The sequence below is a fragment of the Hyposmocoma kahamanoa genome, unplaced genomic scaffold (assembly GCF_003589595.1).
Source record: "Hyposmocoma kahamanoa isolate Upper Pololo Valley unplaced genomic scaffold, ASM358959v1 92, whole genome shotgun sequence".
Classification (NCBI taxonomy): domain Eukaryota; kingdom Metazoa; phylum Arthropoda; class Insecta; order Lepidoptera; family Cosmopterigidae; genus Hyposmocoma; species Hyposmocoma kahamanoa.
Genome location: NW_020654748.1, coordinates 23662297 through 23676483, shown reverse-complemented (window position 1 = coordinate 23676483; position 14187 = coordinate 23662297). Strand labels below are relative to the sequence as shown.

General features: G+C 36.2%; 1 protein-coding gene across 1 annotated transcript; it reads left to right on the top strand.

The window, feature by feature from the left end:
* The first annotated feature begins 9900 nt into the window (after positions 1 to 9900).
* LOC113236961 (RNA-binding protein squid-like) lies at positions 9901 to 13496 on the top strand. The gene is made up of 3 exons (XM_026473190.1): positions 9901 to 10062; positions 11873 to 12189; positions 12620 to 13496. The coding sequence occupies exons 1-3, from the start codon at positions 9901 to 9903 to the stop codon at positions 12624 to 12626; spliced, it is 486 nt and encodes a 161-aa protein (XP_026328975.1). The 3' UTR covers positions 12627 to 13496.
* The last annotated feature ends 691 nt before the right edge of the window (positions 13497 to 14187 follow it).

Genomic DNA, 14187 nt, shown 5'->3' with positions numbered 1-14187 from the left:
TTTAATACCAGAAAAAATAAAGGCCCAATCTTCAGTTACAATGATAGAATATGACGCAATACAAGAGGGAAGTACCTCCAGCCAGTATCTCCCGTCACGCTTCATGCCTCCCAAACTGTGGAATTAGTCGTGTACATAGTCACTCGCATAATACTACACAGTCAAGTTGTTATTAGGGAGATTATTAATGGCTAACTAAGTAGGTTATTGGGTTGCGATTATATAACTTGAGTTTGACGTATTTATTGCTTGTTTACGTTGCCTATTTTCAATGTTACGGCGGAGAAATGAAATTGTTAGTAAATTCATTCACAAAGAAAAAGTATCGCGCTTTCTTTCGCTAAAAATTAAATAAATAAAACCAGAAAGATAGAGATTTCACTCTTCTTTCGTTTCTTCCACCCCCATTAGTCTCTTTATACATACCCGTTGGTTCTAGTGCTTTTAACTTGGTCCTTTAAAATCCTATTTAACGGTATCACCAATAATTATTCTATAATGGCCCTTATCAAATCGCAAATAAACAAAGAAGAAGAAATATTTGTATACAGCACATTTATTTCTCACGCGAGTTTAGGTGTAATTTGTACTTGTCTACGCAAGTGTCGATAATATCCACATATTTCATCAACCAAAGACATTTGATATTGTATAGATTCAAATCCTAACTGTCAAAGAGACGTTTTCTTCTCTGTACAGCGAAAAACATTCAACATGATCTTTTCCGTTACCGTGAATCATTATCAAAGTAGAAATTGTCGTTTACCTCCAACGAATTCGAATTACCAGCCGCTAACAACTGTAAAATCGAGAAGAAATATCGATTTTCACGGCTAATCGAGTGTCGTTAATCGAATGACATAAACTTCACGGCCGAAGAACAATCGGAGGTGACACAGCGTTTGTATTGACCATTGGACACAGTCTCCGTGTGTGACGACTGTTTACAAATGCAAGCTATGTATTTGATTGGAGCTGTATGCTTATGGCGAAGGCGTTGGTTATTATTTTAATTTACGCCATATTCTTTTATGTTTTTTCTTTTATTTGAGTCGATAGCTGGTTATATTCAAAGAATGTGTTAAAATACAATATCCATATTTTTTGAAAATCATGGTTAGTTTTGAAATATAATTCGCACTCTTAGTGTAATAAGGTCACATCTGCAAAATGATAACTTTTCAAGAGATTTAGTCGATAACTTTTTTATGCTTAAATAAGGAGAGTAATATAATTTCACATATACATAATAGATAACGTCACTTCTTTCACTGACTGCTATACTTTACAATTTTGTCATAACTGGCTGTACTGGGAAGTACATACTTATTAACTCGGTATTTTAGTAGCAGGAGCTTAGCAAGCAGTAATCTGAGCATTACTGCGTTTTCTTTCTTCCGGCACATGGGACTTGTCAACTTACATCTCAAGCTGACGGGCGCAGTGGCAGTGCCCTTAAGATCTTTACGATTTAAAGCTCTGAGGGGCACTGCAATTGTTATGGATAGGCGTGTCGCTTACCACCAGGTGCTCGAATTGTTCGTTCCGTCACTTGTTATTATATAAAGGAAAAGAATCCGTTTGACTCGATCAGCAAAATCTTTGTGTCCACGCAATAAGAGCGAAAAAACCGATGCGCTTTTAAAAACGTCCTAAAAATAATACAAACCACAAACAAATTATGTATAACGTGTGAAATTTTATTACTTTCCTATTTGCTTAATTACTTAAAAATCACAGATAATTTTGAAAAACGAAAGCATAAAGAAGTTACCGACTATTTTTTTAGTACAATCTTCTTGAAAGTTGTAATTTTTCAGATGTGCCCTTTTCACATCAAGGGTGGGAATTGAAGTTCATAAAAATGATTTTTTAGAAAGTTTTGAATATTTCTCACGCCCCAGAAGATTCTACCATCATCCCAAAATGCAAATGCCATCACGAAACCACAATAAATTTGAAATGTCACTGGGCAGTTCAAATTTATAGTTCGTAGGTTATCTGATGAATAAGAACGCAGTAAAAATCGGGAATTGTCTTTTAATGTCCTTCGACTGTTTAGCATTATTAATACACGGACGATAAATAAATCTAAACTTATCGAGTTCTTAGGTTTTCGCGATTTAGAACAGTCGGTTGACTGTGAGTCAACCGTGACCATGGGACCTGTAAAGGGCCCGAAACGTCGGTTTGTTTGAAAAAACAAATGTACGCGATTTAAATCCGGAAAAATAGTTTCATTTCATAGTAAAGTAATGCGAACAAGCTTTGTCTTTATTTCGTTTCTACCTTTGATCATGTTTGTCATGGTGATTTAGAAATGTAATCAACAACATTAACTGCCTCAGTGGCCGAACGGTTATCATGCCGGACTGCCATGCAGAGGTCCTGGGTTCGATTTCCAGGCCAGGAGAAATATGTGTATGGCGTACATTTATTTCTCTCGTGAGTTTGGGTGTAATTTGTGGTTATCTATGTGTGTGTCCATGGCACCCGCGACACAGGGTTTCCCTAGTGCGGGGCTATGTTGAGTGTGTACGTTATTATTATTATTATGTCAACTGGCAGGACGAACATGGTCGTGCGCCTTGCAGTTGACACAAAGTAGACAAGTTCCATGTGTCAGTAGCTTCATCAGAACGCAGTCCGGTCATTCTCGGAATAGTGTTCACTACTTAGTTATCGTGGCAATTTTTATTATTGTAGCAGTAGAAAAAGAGTTCGTCCAGGGAAGTACTAGTTAGTAATGCGAGCATTACTGGGTTTCCGTTATGAAAGGTGAAACTGCTAGCGAAATTACAGGCCCATGAGACTTATCAACTTATGTCTCAGATGGCACTACAACTGTTATGGACAGGCGTGTAGCTTAACGTCAGACCCATGACTTGTCCGTCTCATCTCTGGTATCATAAAAAAGCTCTAAAGCTACTAAAATATTGTTCTTTAATGGACCAAAATGTTTCATTCAACAATTCGTGAGTACCGTTCCAATGTAAAGGCAAAATACGTTGATATGCAAACCCAACATAATTTTGCTTTTGGTTAACTTTACATTGAGGACACAGGGGGATAAATTATGTAGTAAAATACTTATACATGTAACAGATATTAGTGTTTATCCGTCTGCAAAATTTAAATTGTTGTAGAGTATGAATTTGGTATGCAAGCCGCGCAACATATCGGTATTTTAGGCTGTCATCGTTACGTATTTGTCGGTGGAATTGCGTTATTATTACAATTGATGGTTGTTGGAACAAACGTGCTGTCGATTTTACGTGAGAATACATTGAATTTAACTTGGGTTTTATGGTTTTTTTTATAGAAACTAGCTTAGTCTAGAATTTAGATCCGAAAAAAATAGTTTAATTTTTAGTAACATTTATTTTATAAGATCAAGCGACGGGACGTACAAATCGTGCGCGTGATGGTAAGCCATACGCCTGTCCATAACAAATACAGTGCCACTCAGAGCTTTAAATTGCAAAGATCTGAGGGGCACTACCACTGCGTCCGTCACCCTGAGACAAGTTGACAAGTCCCATGTGCCCGTAATTTCACCAGCACCCTTACCCTTCCAAACCGAATCGCAATAATGCTTACATTACTGCTTGGCGGCAAAAATACGTAAGGTGGCAGTACTTCCCTGGACGAACTCTTTTACAAGGAGCTCTACTGCTACTAAAATAGCCAAGATAAGAATTTTCGATAAAATAAAACGTTCTATATATTCTATATCTACGCTTCATGAAAAAAACTTAGCCCCTATTTTGGATACCTAGTACTGAAATCAAAGGCATTCAGTAGACACGATCTATAATGTAATCATCGGACTCGTGATTGGCTACACGGCGTTAAATTATAGAATTTCAAAATTAAACGGACACAACGGCCCAAATCTATGAAAATTTATTTATATTCTTTTTTTATAAACAATAAAAGACTAGACAAGTTTGTATTCAAAATTTTTACAAAATAATTTAGCAAATTGAAAATGATATTTTACAAAATTTTATTGCCACTTACGATACGATGTGAACACTATAACACCACCATCCAAACATCGCTAACCCAAAGATGTTCAAGCATCAAAACAAACCAATCATATCCAAGAACTTTACAAATCAACAATAGCCAGTATAAACCTCTTTATTACCGAAAATTAAGGCCACACAAATGACCATCGTCGATCGGGATGCCATTTGGGTGAAACAATTGACGTTTGTGGTCCCAATGACACACGATAACTTGCGACCTTTGGTTGCGGAAGGAAGGACGAGGGCTATATGGTTGTAAAGGTAGCGAGCTGGGTGATAGGCGCCTGTGGTAGCGTTTTTGATGTTGATTGTTGAACAAATAGTTGCTCTTGTATGCAACATTTTATACTGAAATTAGAAATGAACTTGGCTTATTATAGAATGAGCGCAATGAAGGCATTCGAAGACGAAAAGTCTCCCAGTTGAAGTAAACTCACGCAGATTCGCCCCTATATAATGCGCTTCTAACGGAAGTTTCCAGTGGCGTCTAGAGCCAAACACTATACCCTCTTGAGCACCGTCAGGTCCGCTACTTAGTTTATAATAGGTACAAGTTAAGAGCCTTCAGCTGGCTCTTTCGGTGAGTGCGCAATCAAGGCTATTTGCGGTCAACTGCTGAATATGCTTCTGCTGGGATTTTGTGTTTTTAGCTACGATATTTAGGATTAATATACAATAAAAAACATAATTGACTTCATTGTTATACATAGATTATAAGGGTGTGTTATATGAATGCATATTGAATCACCGTGATCCGTTTTGCGGCAAACAACAATTTTGTAGCTTTTATACAAACGCTCATGCAGGAATTTTACTGTACTTATACAGTGTAACCAATTACAAAAAATCAAATAGTATAATATATTTAAAAAGTCTGTCTGTTAGGCAATTAAAAAAAACAAGATGTACATAAATAAATCTCTAATATTGTAAAATCAGTTATTGAGATAATAGAGTATCTTCTACCAGAGTTTACAATGGATACCCATTTGGTATCGGTAATTTATAAATAATCGCTACCGCTACAGCTTATCGTCATACGTGCACCCGACCGAAACCTCAATTTCCACGTTAACTCCGCATCTCATAATTGCGTTTCCTTACGCATTACGACTCCTACACTCCATACTTAGCCATGGAACACGCTATTATATGATTATTTTAACTAACTACCGACTACCGACATGTCACCAGGGTTACTGGTGTTGTATTGGGTTTAATTAGATATGTTTAGTGGCAACGAGGTGAGACTTCGACGGGTTAAAACTGTAAAACTTTAATGACAATGCGTATTTACTTCGTTACACTATTAAAAAAGTTTAAATAAAGAAAAGATTATTTACTACCTAGTACATCTTCATTATCATCAATTCATTAATATTTCACTCTGTGCAGGTTGAGAATTTAAGAGACTAGAGAGCGACTGCTGAGGGTTTTCTCCGGTACTTTTGATTTAGTCGAGTTACTTATTTGACAGTAATTGTTTCGGTAGAGGACGTAGACCATCAAAATAGTGCCGAAAGTCGGGTGTACGTCTTGCTGCGTCGTAATCGCGCGGATTCGTGTCGACGGTGTGCGTGCGTTGGCAAGATGCTGACGCTCGAAATACGTTAGTGTGTCCCTAACTCGTTTGATAAGGGTTGTGAACCTTCTGCGACGTGCAGGTTTCATCACGACTTTTCAGATATTGAAGACATAGATGCATGCTATAGACTTCATGCCGTCGACCTCTCATTGAAAAGCTATAATAAGATTCCGGTTGTTATTCAATTTTGTCATTTACGAGGTTCGAAACATGATGCTTTCAAAGGTTTTAGTAGCGGCAGAGCTCCTTGAGAAAGAGTTCGTCCTGGGAAATACTGCCAACTTACCTATTTCTGCGGCCAAGCAGTAATGTGAGATTTATTGCGTTCCGGTCTGGAAGTGTCACTTTTTAGTCACCGATTTCAATAAAACTTGGCAAATAGATGTAATTCCACGTACTTTTGAGGTCGGTTTTATAAATAAAAATGTTGCAATCATTTGAGATAATAATTTGTGCTCAAATTTCATTAAATAATATGCATATTCAAATGTAATCAGTTCTGAGAAGTCCTCCGTTTTGTAGACGGGAATGTCTAAGTTTTTTTTGTAATATCAAGTGACGGGACAAACAAGTCGTGCACCTGATGGTAAGCTACACGCCTGTGCATAACAGGAGCAGTGTCACTCAGAGCTTTAAATCGCGAAGATCTGAGGGGCACTGCCACTGCGCCCGTCACCCTGAGATATAAGTTAACAAGTCCCATGTGTCTGCATTTTCACCAGCACCCTTCAAATGCTCACAGTACTGCTTGGCGGTAAAAATAGATAAAGTGGCAGTACTTTCCTGAACGGACTCTTTCACATGGACCTCTTCAGCAACTAAAAAACGTTATTCTTTAGTTTAGCTAAATTAACTCCCACAATTCCTATCACTGGTTATTATTATAATTAAAATCGAACAAATACACAAAAAAGTTCCTTCGATCCAATTGGACCCGAACCAGCGATTGTTGCCTCAACGTGCGTACGGGCAAGGTTACATTTGACTTTGAGGTTAAGCAACCGTTCTCCCGTTGTGCTAGCAGCGCTCGTTTGAGTGTCAGACAGCTTAGTCCGTACGTTTGCTATCCAAATTTTATCCCCATTAAGAAACAACGAACACCTAAGCGCTCACCCGTGAAACCAAAAACTGTCTACAAAATCAGAAATCTCATATTATTTAAAAAAAATCTAATTGCGTGACAACAGCACATCGTTTAGGCGAATAATTAAATTTCCTCCCATGCAAAAAGCCGCCTTACGGTACGCGATTATCTCGACACGATTGAGTAGTTCCCGATGTTATGGTAAATTATTTAAATTTTAATTTGAACCTATTAATTAAACATTATTACGTTCTGCAAACCTTTGATGATTACTTATTTACAGGTACCGCACTGTAAGTATTACATCGTACTTCTTCACTTCATCGACATCTTGAAATAAATTAAGACGTAGACGTAGTCCACTATACAGACCCAAGCCGGATTGGGGAATAAACACACACTTCTTTGATTTTCAGGTTCCATCATGATATTTTCCTTTACCGTTACCGAAAAGCAGTGCGTGTACAAATGTACGTGATTTAGAAACTAAAATCATAGCTGCAGGCTACATTGCAGCTCTACACAAAGTGTTGGTGTCCAAGCTAAATAACCAAACTAGGATAACGACTAAGACAGCCGTCAAACCATAACCTGGATCTACAAGACCATCATAAGACACATCCTTACATATGGTATAAAACCCTTAGCTATGAGAATGTTGAGATATTTTTGCAATAACGTAAAGTCTAATAGGTACAACAACCACAAACTCTTTCTTTAATCTACACCTTACAATTACAAATAATACAATTCTAACCACAGTAAAATTTATAGTAATTGAATATTCGCCGCATTTATTTGTATATATAACACGGAAGAAATTCTATATATTAAATTTGACACAATGTGTATATATTTATATGTCTGTATATGTTTCGTATTTATGTAATATATATTTATTTTTAAGACATCAACCTACTCTGTATAAATATGTAACCCAACCACTGTTTCAAAATAATAAAACTAATATAACTGCTCTAATTACCTGTACTGTACAATTTAGAAATTTGTAAATTAGATGTAGTAAACAGATATGGATGTAGAAGAGCGGAGTCTCCTAACACAGGCATTGCTATGCTTAAAAGGAGATTCCAGTCACTAATACTGTAAATCTAAACTTGAAATGAAATAAATGATTATTATTATTATTATTATTATATGGTTGTGAAGCTTGGACATTTAAAGAAGGGAACAGAGTTCTGGTGGCTGAGCGAGAGATTCTCAGGAAAATGTTTTTTTTTTATAATATCAAGTGACGTCGTGCGCCGCATATGGCCTGATGGTAAGCTACACGCCTGCATATAACAGGAGCAGTGCCACTCGGAGCTTTAAATCCCATGTGCCTGTTATTAATTTCACCAGCACCCTTACCCTTCACAACCGGAATACAGTAATGACGTTACGAAATAGGTAAGGTGGCAGTAGTATCCTGGATGAATTCTTTCACAAGGAAATCTACTGCTACTAAAATATTGAGATCAGACCAACGGGAGGATGGTAGCTGGTCAGTTCGCGTTAACGCCGAAATAGAAAATCTCGTCACCCACCAAACATTATCGTCTAAAACGCGACTTCCCTGACACGGCCATTTAGAAAGGGTAGAAGATGATCGGAACGCGAAGGATGCCTATGTAGGTCGACCTACTGGACGAAGACCACTTGGTCGTCTTGAGTACAGTGGCGTAGCGTCGATTTCTGCCGCCCCCACCTACCTTCAATTTGTTGCCTTCTCTATTTTCAGGATTTCAAAAGTAGTTCGTTCGTGGCTTGATTGTGTATTTGTGTTAGCCTGTTGTTGCCATCTTTACGTTGTTCGGATATCGTTTTCTCAAATAGGGGAATTTATTTTATAATTTTAAGTAAAAAAAATATAATTTTGACTAGTTAGGGATAGCCGCCGTCCCCATAGTCGTGCCGCCCGGCACCTTGGCCTTCTCTGCACCCCACACGCTACCACTGCCCGGGTATCCATGGATATGCACGAACTTTAAGCTATTAATTCGCGAGAGACAGCACAGAACCGAAGAAAGAGGCGTAGTCACGTTTTGGAGGGCAAGACACAATCTGGGTCGCTGAGCCACCGGTTAAGCTTCAGGGTTAAGATCTGAGCTTTGACGCATAAAACTTAAATCCAACTGAGCTTCATGTACTCTCGACAGTACATGCCGCCACAGTCGTCGTAATTGTTAATGAGCACCACAAACGTTATCCACAAATACTAATAAAATATTGAATTAAAAACGCCACTATATGTTGTAATAATGTGCGCTCAAGCCTTGCAAAGGACAGAGCACTTTGGTTCGTTTTCTAAATTGGTTGCATTAAGAACCCAAGAAGGTCAATGTAATGTACAACGTATGTTCACCACGTAAGATATCTTTTTGTATTTGAGCGCACTGCTAGTTAGAATAAAATCTCAGAGAAAAGTAAAGTTTCTCACTGTCAACTAATTAATTATACCCAATATCTCTCCATAAGAGAGTCCCGTGTTCAATCTCCGTGTTCAATCTATATTTAGGCTATGCTCCTCCACGTTAGCTTAATCTTCAACGTGCAGGTTTTATTATATTTCTCATTTCCCTGCACTAGGGAAACCCTGCATCGCGAGTGCAATGGCCACACAGACAGACCACAAATTACACCCAAACTCATGAGAGAAATAAATGTAGGCCATATAAATATTTCTCCTTACACGGGAATCGAATCCGGGACCACTGTGTGGCAGTCCAGAATGATAACTGTTCGGTCACGGAGGCAGTTAGTTCCACAGATATACAAAACTGAGTCCATCTATCACGTAATACATATCCATCATGCAAATTTATGTATAACACTCAATTGCATCAACATAGATACATACATACTACGTACGTACGTACGTACGTACATACATATTTCCTATTTTTATTTTGCTATAGAAAGGTGATAGTTGAAAACCAATTATTTGTTTTGGCAAAGTTACTGTTGTGTATTAACTGGTGTAAGATTTTTGCCATATTCCTATATTTATTCAATGTAATTGTTTTTTTTACACTATAATAAGAATGTATAATAAATACACTTTATAGATAAATAAGTAAAATATACTAACCATGACTATGTTCTGTTGAAAGAGGACGGAAATTTAATTAATTAATACAAACAAATAAGCACAATACAAACAAACGCACCACATACAGAGACAACGCACTATCAAGATGTCCAGGGATGTCAATCAGGTCAATGGCACCGCCCTGGAGGAAGAGCGCCCAGTCATCCATGAGACTCTAGGACACGCCGTTCGTATAAAACAGTCCTTCTGTCCGTCCATATCACAGTTCGAGCACAAACATCGTCACACCACCATGGCTGCCGTTAAAGTAAGTAGCAAAAGTTACTTATTACTTAACTGTAAGGAACAATGTTCTGTGAAAAGTTTAAAGATTCAACAGTTTTTGGAAAATAGTAATGGAAAAGGCAAATTTTTTGGAACCAGTCATGTTGAGAAGTAAACAGAATGTGTTAAGAGTCATGTTAGAGTAATAATAATTTCACTTTCAAGATTAATTCCAATAAATATCAAGTCGCAATTTAAAATGTAACATGGAACCTGTAAAGGATCCGAAATATTATTTGTTTAAAAAATATACGCGATTTTTATTCCCAGTAATATGATTGTCACTAACATAAACAACAACTATAAATACAAAACCAAATAGTGTAACGAAAAATGCACTAAATATTGTACAACGACCTCCAATAAAATAAAATTACAAATTCTGCGAGAAATATCTAAAAATAATACAATCATTGTTCAATTTCTGTTTTTGTCATATTCTAAAGAATTAACATTTAATTTTTATGGCATACAAATACAGTCACGGGCAATGAATTCGGGTCACTGACAAAATTTTTATTAGCTGGAGTAAATATAAGATTAAAGAATTAATATTAATAAATATTGAAGAGAATTTGAAAAATGTACAAAAAATGTGTTAAAAGTAAATCGTATCTCAAAACTAAATCGTATCTTTAAAATAATTCCAGTAATTTAACTTTGCCCCAAAAATATTTCATCTTTGCTAAAAAAAAATCTGCAAACAAAATTCACAACAGTTTAAAACTGCTAATAGTTTTTAAATTTGTCTAAATCGGTTCAATTTTAAGTGTTCTCTCATTTTGACATACTACAGGTGACTCTTGTTCTTTTCTCCTAAGTATTTTTAAGGACATTTTTGTACATCCTTAAAACGGACCTGAGATTTAACATTATGTTCATTACAGACTAGGATAGCGTTCTCTGAATCGCTCTACTCTCACTTGACATTTGTTCATTAATACAGGGTAAATAAAGAATATAGCTCTGTTCAACTAATTTTATATAAAATACTTGATAATTATTTATTTCATATTTTCAATATCACAATATTACGATTTTAAATACAATTTCAAGATATAATACGTGCAATGCATAAAAATACATTATAAAAAGTAAATAGATTATACAAACAATGTACAACAAGGGAATATGTTTCATTATTAAGAAATTATTCTAGCACGCAATACATACGGCTTATTGGATAAAATTATAAGTAGCACGTACTCGACAGTTCAATATTCGCAAACACATTCAAACAATACTCAATTTGAGTACATTGGATATCCCATTATCTTTTGTCAATTCGTGAGAAATCTCCCTTGAATAGTATGAACCTCTGTAAACTTCGCGTGTCGTACAATCGCGTGCTTTATTACTTTTTGTGCAGTTTTGTTTGATTGTCTAGATTATAATTGTTCATATTATTTCATTATATATAATAAAGATGGTGGCTATCTTAACCCAGTAGCAGAAGAGCTCCGTGTGAAAGAGTTCATCCAGGGAAGTACCGCCACCTTACCTATTTCAGCCGCCAAGCAGTAATGTGAGCATTACTGCGTTCCGGTTTAGAAGGATAAGGGTGCTGGTGAAATTACAGCCACATGGGACTTGTCAACTTATGTTTTTTTTTTTTCTTTATGTCTCAGGGTGATGGGCGCAGTGGCAGTGCCCTTCAGATCTTCGTGATTAAAAAGCTTGTAACACAAATATTGCATCAACCCTTAAATTTTAATTTAAGTCTCAATGAAAACAAAGCAATCCCCACTTTAATTTTAAAGCGGTAAAGTCTAATATTATTATTATATTTTCAGATCACTTTTTACGCCATCGGTTTCCTCCTCCTCCTGGCCCTCACCCACGCAGCACCTGCTGATAAGCTCGCTGAAAAGGAGGACCTAGTCGCTGAGAAAGAGGACTTAGTTGCTGAAAAGGAGGATCTCAAACCCGCAGCCTCCGCTTGGGGAGGTCATTACGGAGGTTGGGGTGGTTACGGCGGTTACGGCGGTTACGGTGGATACGGCGGATACTGGGGTGGACACTACCCCTACTATGGTTCTTATTGGGGATACCCTAGTTATGGATATGGTTATGGTTGGCCTTCGTACGGATTCGGATACCACGGTTACTGGTAATTGATACCGAATTTAAAATTAAACCGAATGTGATAGATACACTTAATTGCATGATTAGAGGAACAACACATAATATACACGATTTTCACAAATTTTCTGGCTGTGTTTTTTATAGTAATAGACATTTATTTCAAATTAAACTTTAAAACAACAACTGCAAAGTTTAGTAAGAAAAAGTAAAAAACATTTCTTCCACTGTGAATTCTGTCACAGCAATACGCGTTACAACAATTTTTGTCTAGCATAGTCGTAATGTCGCGTGTCGCTGCGTTAGGCGTTATCGCATTAGATTTGCATAAAAAATCTTTACAAAATATATGTCAGTTTAACAACACAGCTTAGTTACGAATACTGTTTTTAAACTTTTCCATTTTCCAAAACTTTTTAGTCTATATTTAACCGAAAATCTTAATAATTTCTTTACAGGTGGTAACGGATTACGGTAATCTGCTGAACAATGATAACGAATTTAATAGAAGAGGCTGGTTTCTCTACTAAAACCTAGGTACTTTACAGAATTAGCTCAAATGTTCTCAACGCAAAACCAACATATCAACAGATGTATGTTCTTACAAAACAACTTACACAAAAAAAACTGTTCCGCTAATTATGCCACAAAGTGTAAAAGGACTTGCCTTTTGTAATATATGTACGTATTATGTATATGTAAAGGTTTAAATGATGAATTTAAAATAGATAACGCGAATTATACTTGGTAATTTCAGTCACGTTCAAGTTTTTCGGTTCATATATGCCATTGTTATGGATGAAAGGACCTACAGGTTTATAAGTACTTATATGTAATGTATTTCGCGTGGGTTACAGTTATGTTTTTAACGCTTTTTTGGTCACAGTCATTTGATAAACTATACGGTGAATGAATGAAACTGAGTTGTGTATACAATGCACTTTATGTTATTTAAATTAAAAATAATGTACCAGACTACAACACTAACTACCTGATCATTACGAGCACTATAGAATTTACTACAGGGCACTATCCAGAATACCCATACCTAAATCAACCGGCAGTTGAACTCGGGTTCTGCTCATCCAACGCCAATTGGGCAAACCGTTGGGTCACCGAGCTCGTCGAATTGTTTATGATACTTTTCTTGCGTTTTATTTTGTATACAATTTTACATGAAAAATATGGAAATTATAAGGATCTCATTCTTTTTTCATGTTAGTATGTAATAGATATATACATTTTATGGAATATTTTATTTCTATTAAACTTGAAAATGATAGTTGTGTGTGTGTTTTCAACACGTGTTTGTCTCTTTTTTTATAAATTTCTTTATGATATTTTCAAATGTAATTTTTATTTTTGGAAGAACTTAATGATATTGTCAAGTGTAATTTGTGATTGTTTGCAAAACGTTAATGATATTTTCAAGTGTAAATTGTATTTTTGCGAGTACTTAATGATATTTTGAAGTGTAATTCCAGCCTAATGTCATAATATAAGAGTTCAACACTGCCTTCACGTTGTACCAAAATGTATAATAAATAAAATAGATTTAAGCACAAATGTATTTATTAAAGATAACCAAAAACGATTTATGTACAACTGTATGTTTTTATTTACGGAAATCATAAAACATATTATTTTTTATTAAAAAAATATAAGTAATTAATAATAACATCCTTTTGGACACCTCTCCGTTTTACAGACTTAATAGAGCTCCTTGTAAAAGAGTTCGTCTAAGAAATTATTGCCACCTTACCGTTTCGCTTTTGAAGGGTAAGTGTCCTGAGATCTTCGCGGTTTAAAGCACCGCAACTGTTATGAACGGACGTGTCGCTTACCACCAGACTCACAACTTGTTCGTAGCATCACTTGATAGCATAAAAAAGGCTTATTTTAATTTTTTATTTCATTTGTAACAATCCTCATTATCGTACCACTACTCGGCATGGGTCTCCTCTTAAGTGTTTTTAGGCAGTAGTATGCCACGCTGCGCGCTGAAATAATCTTCCAGGTAATATTA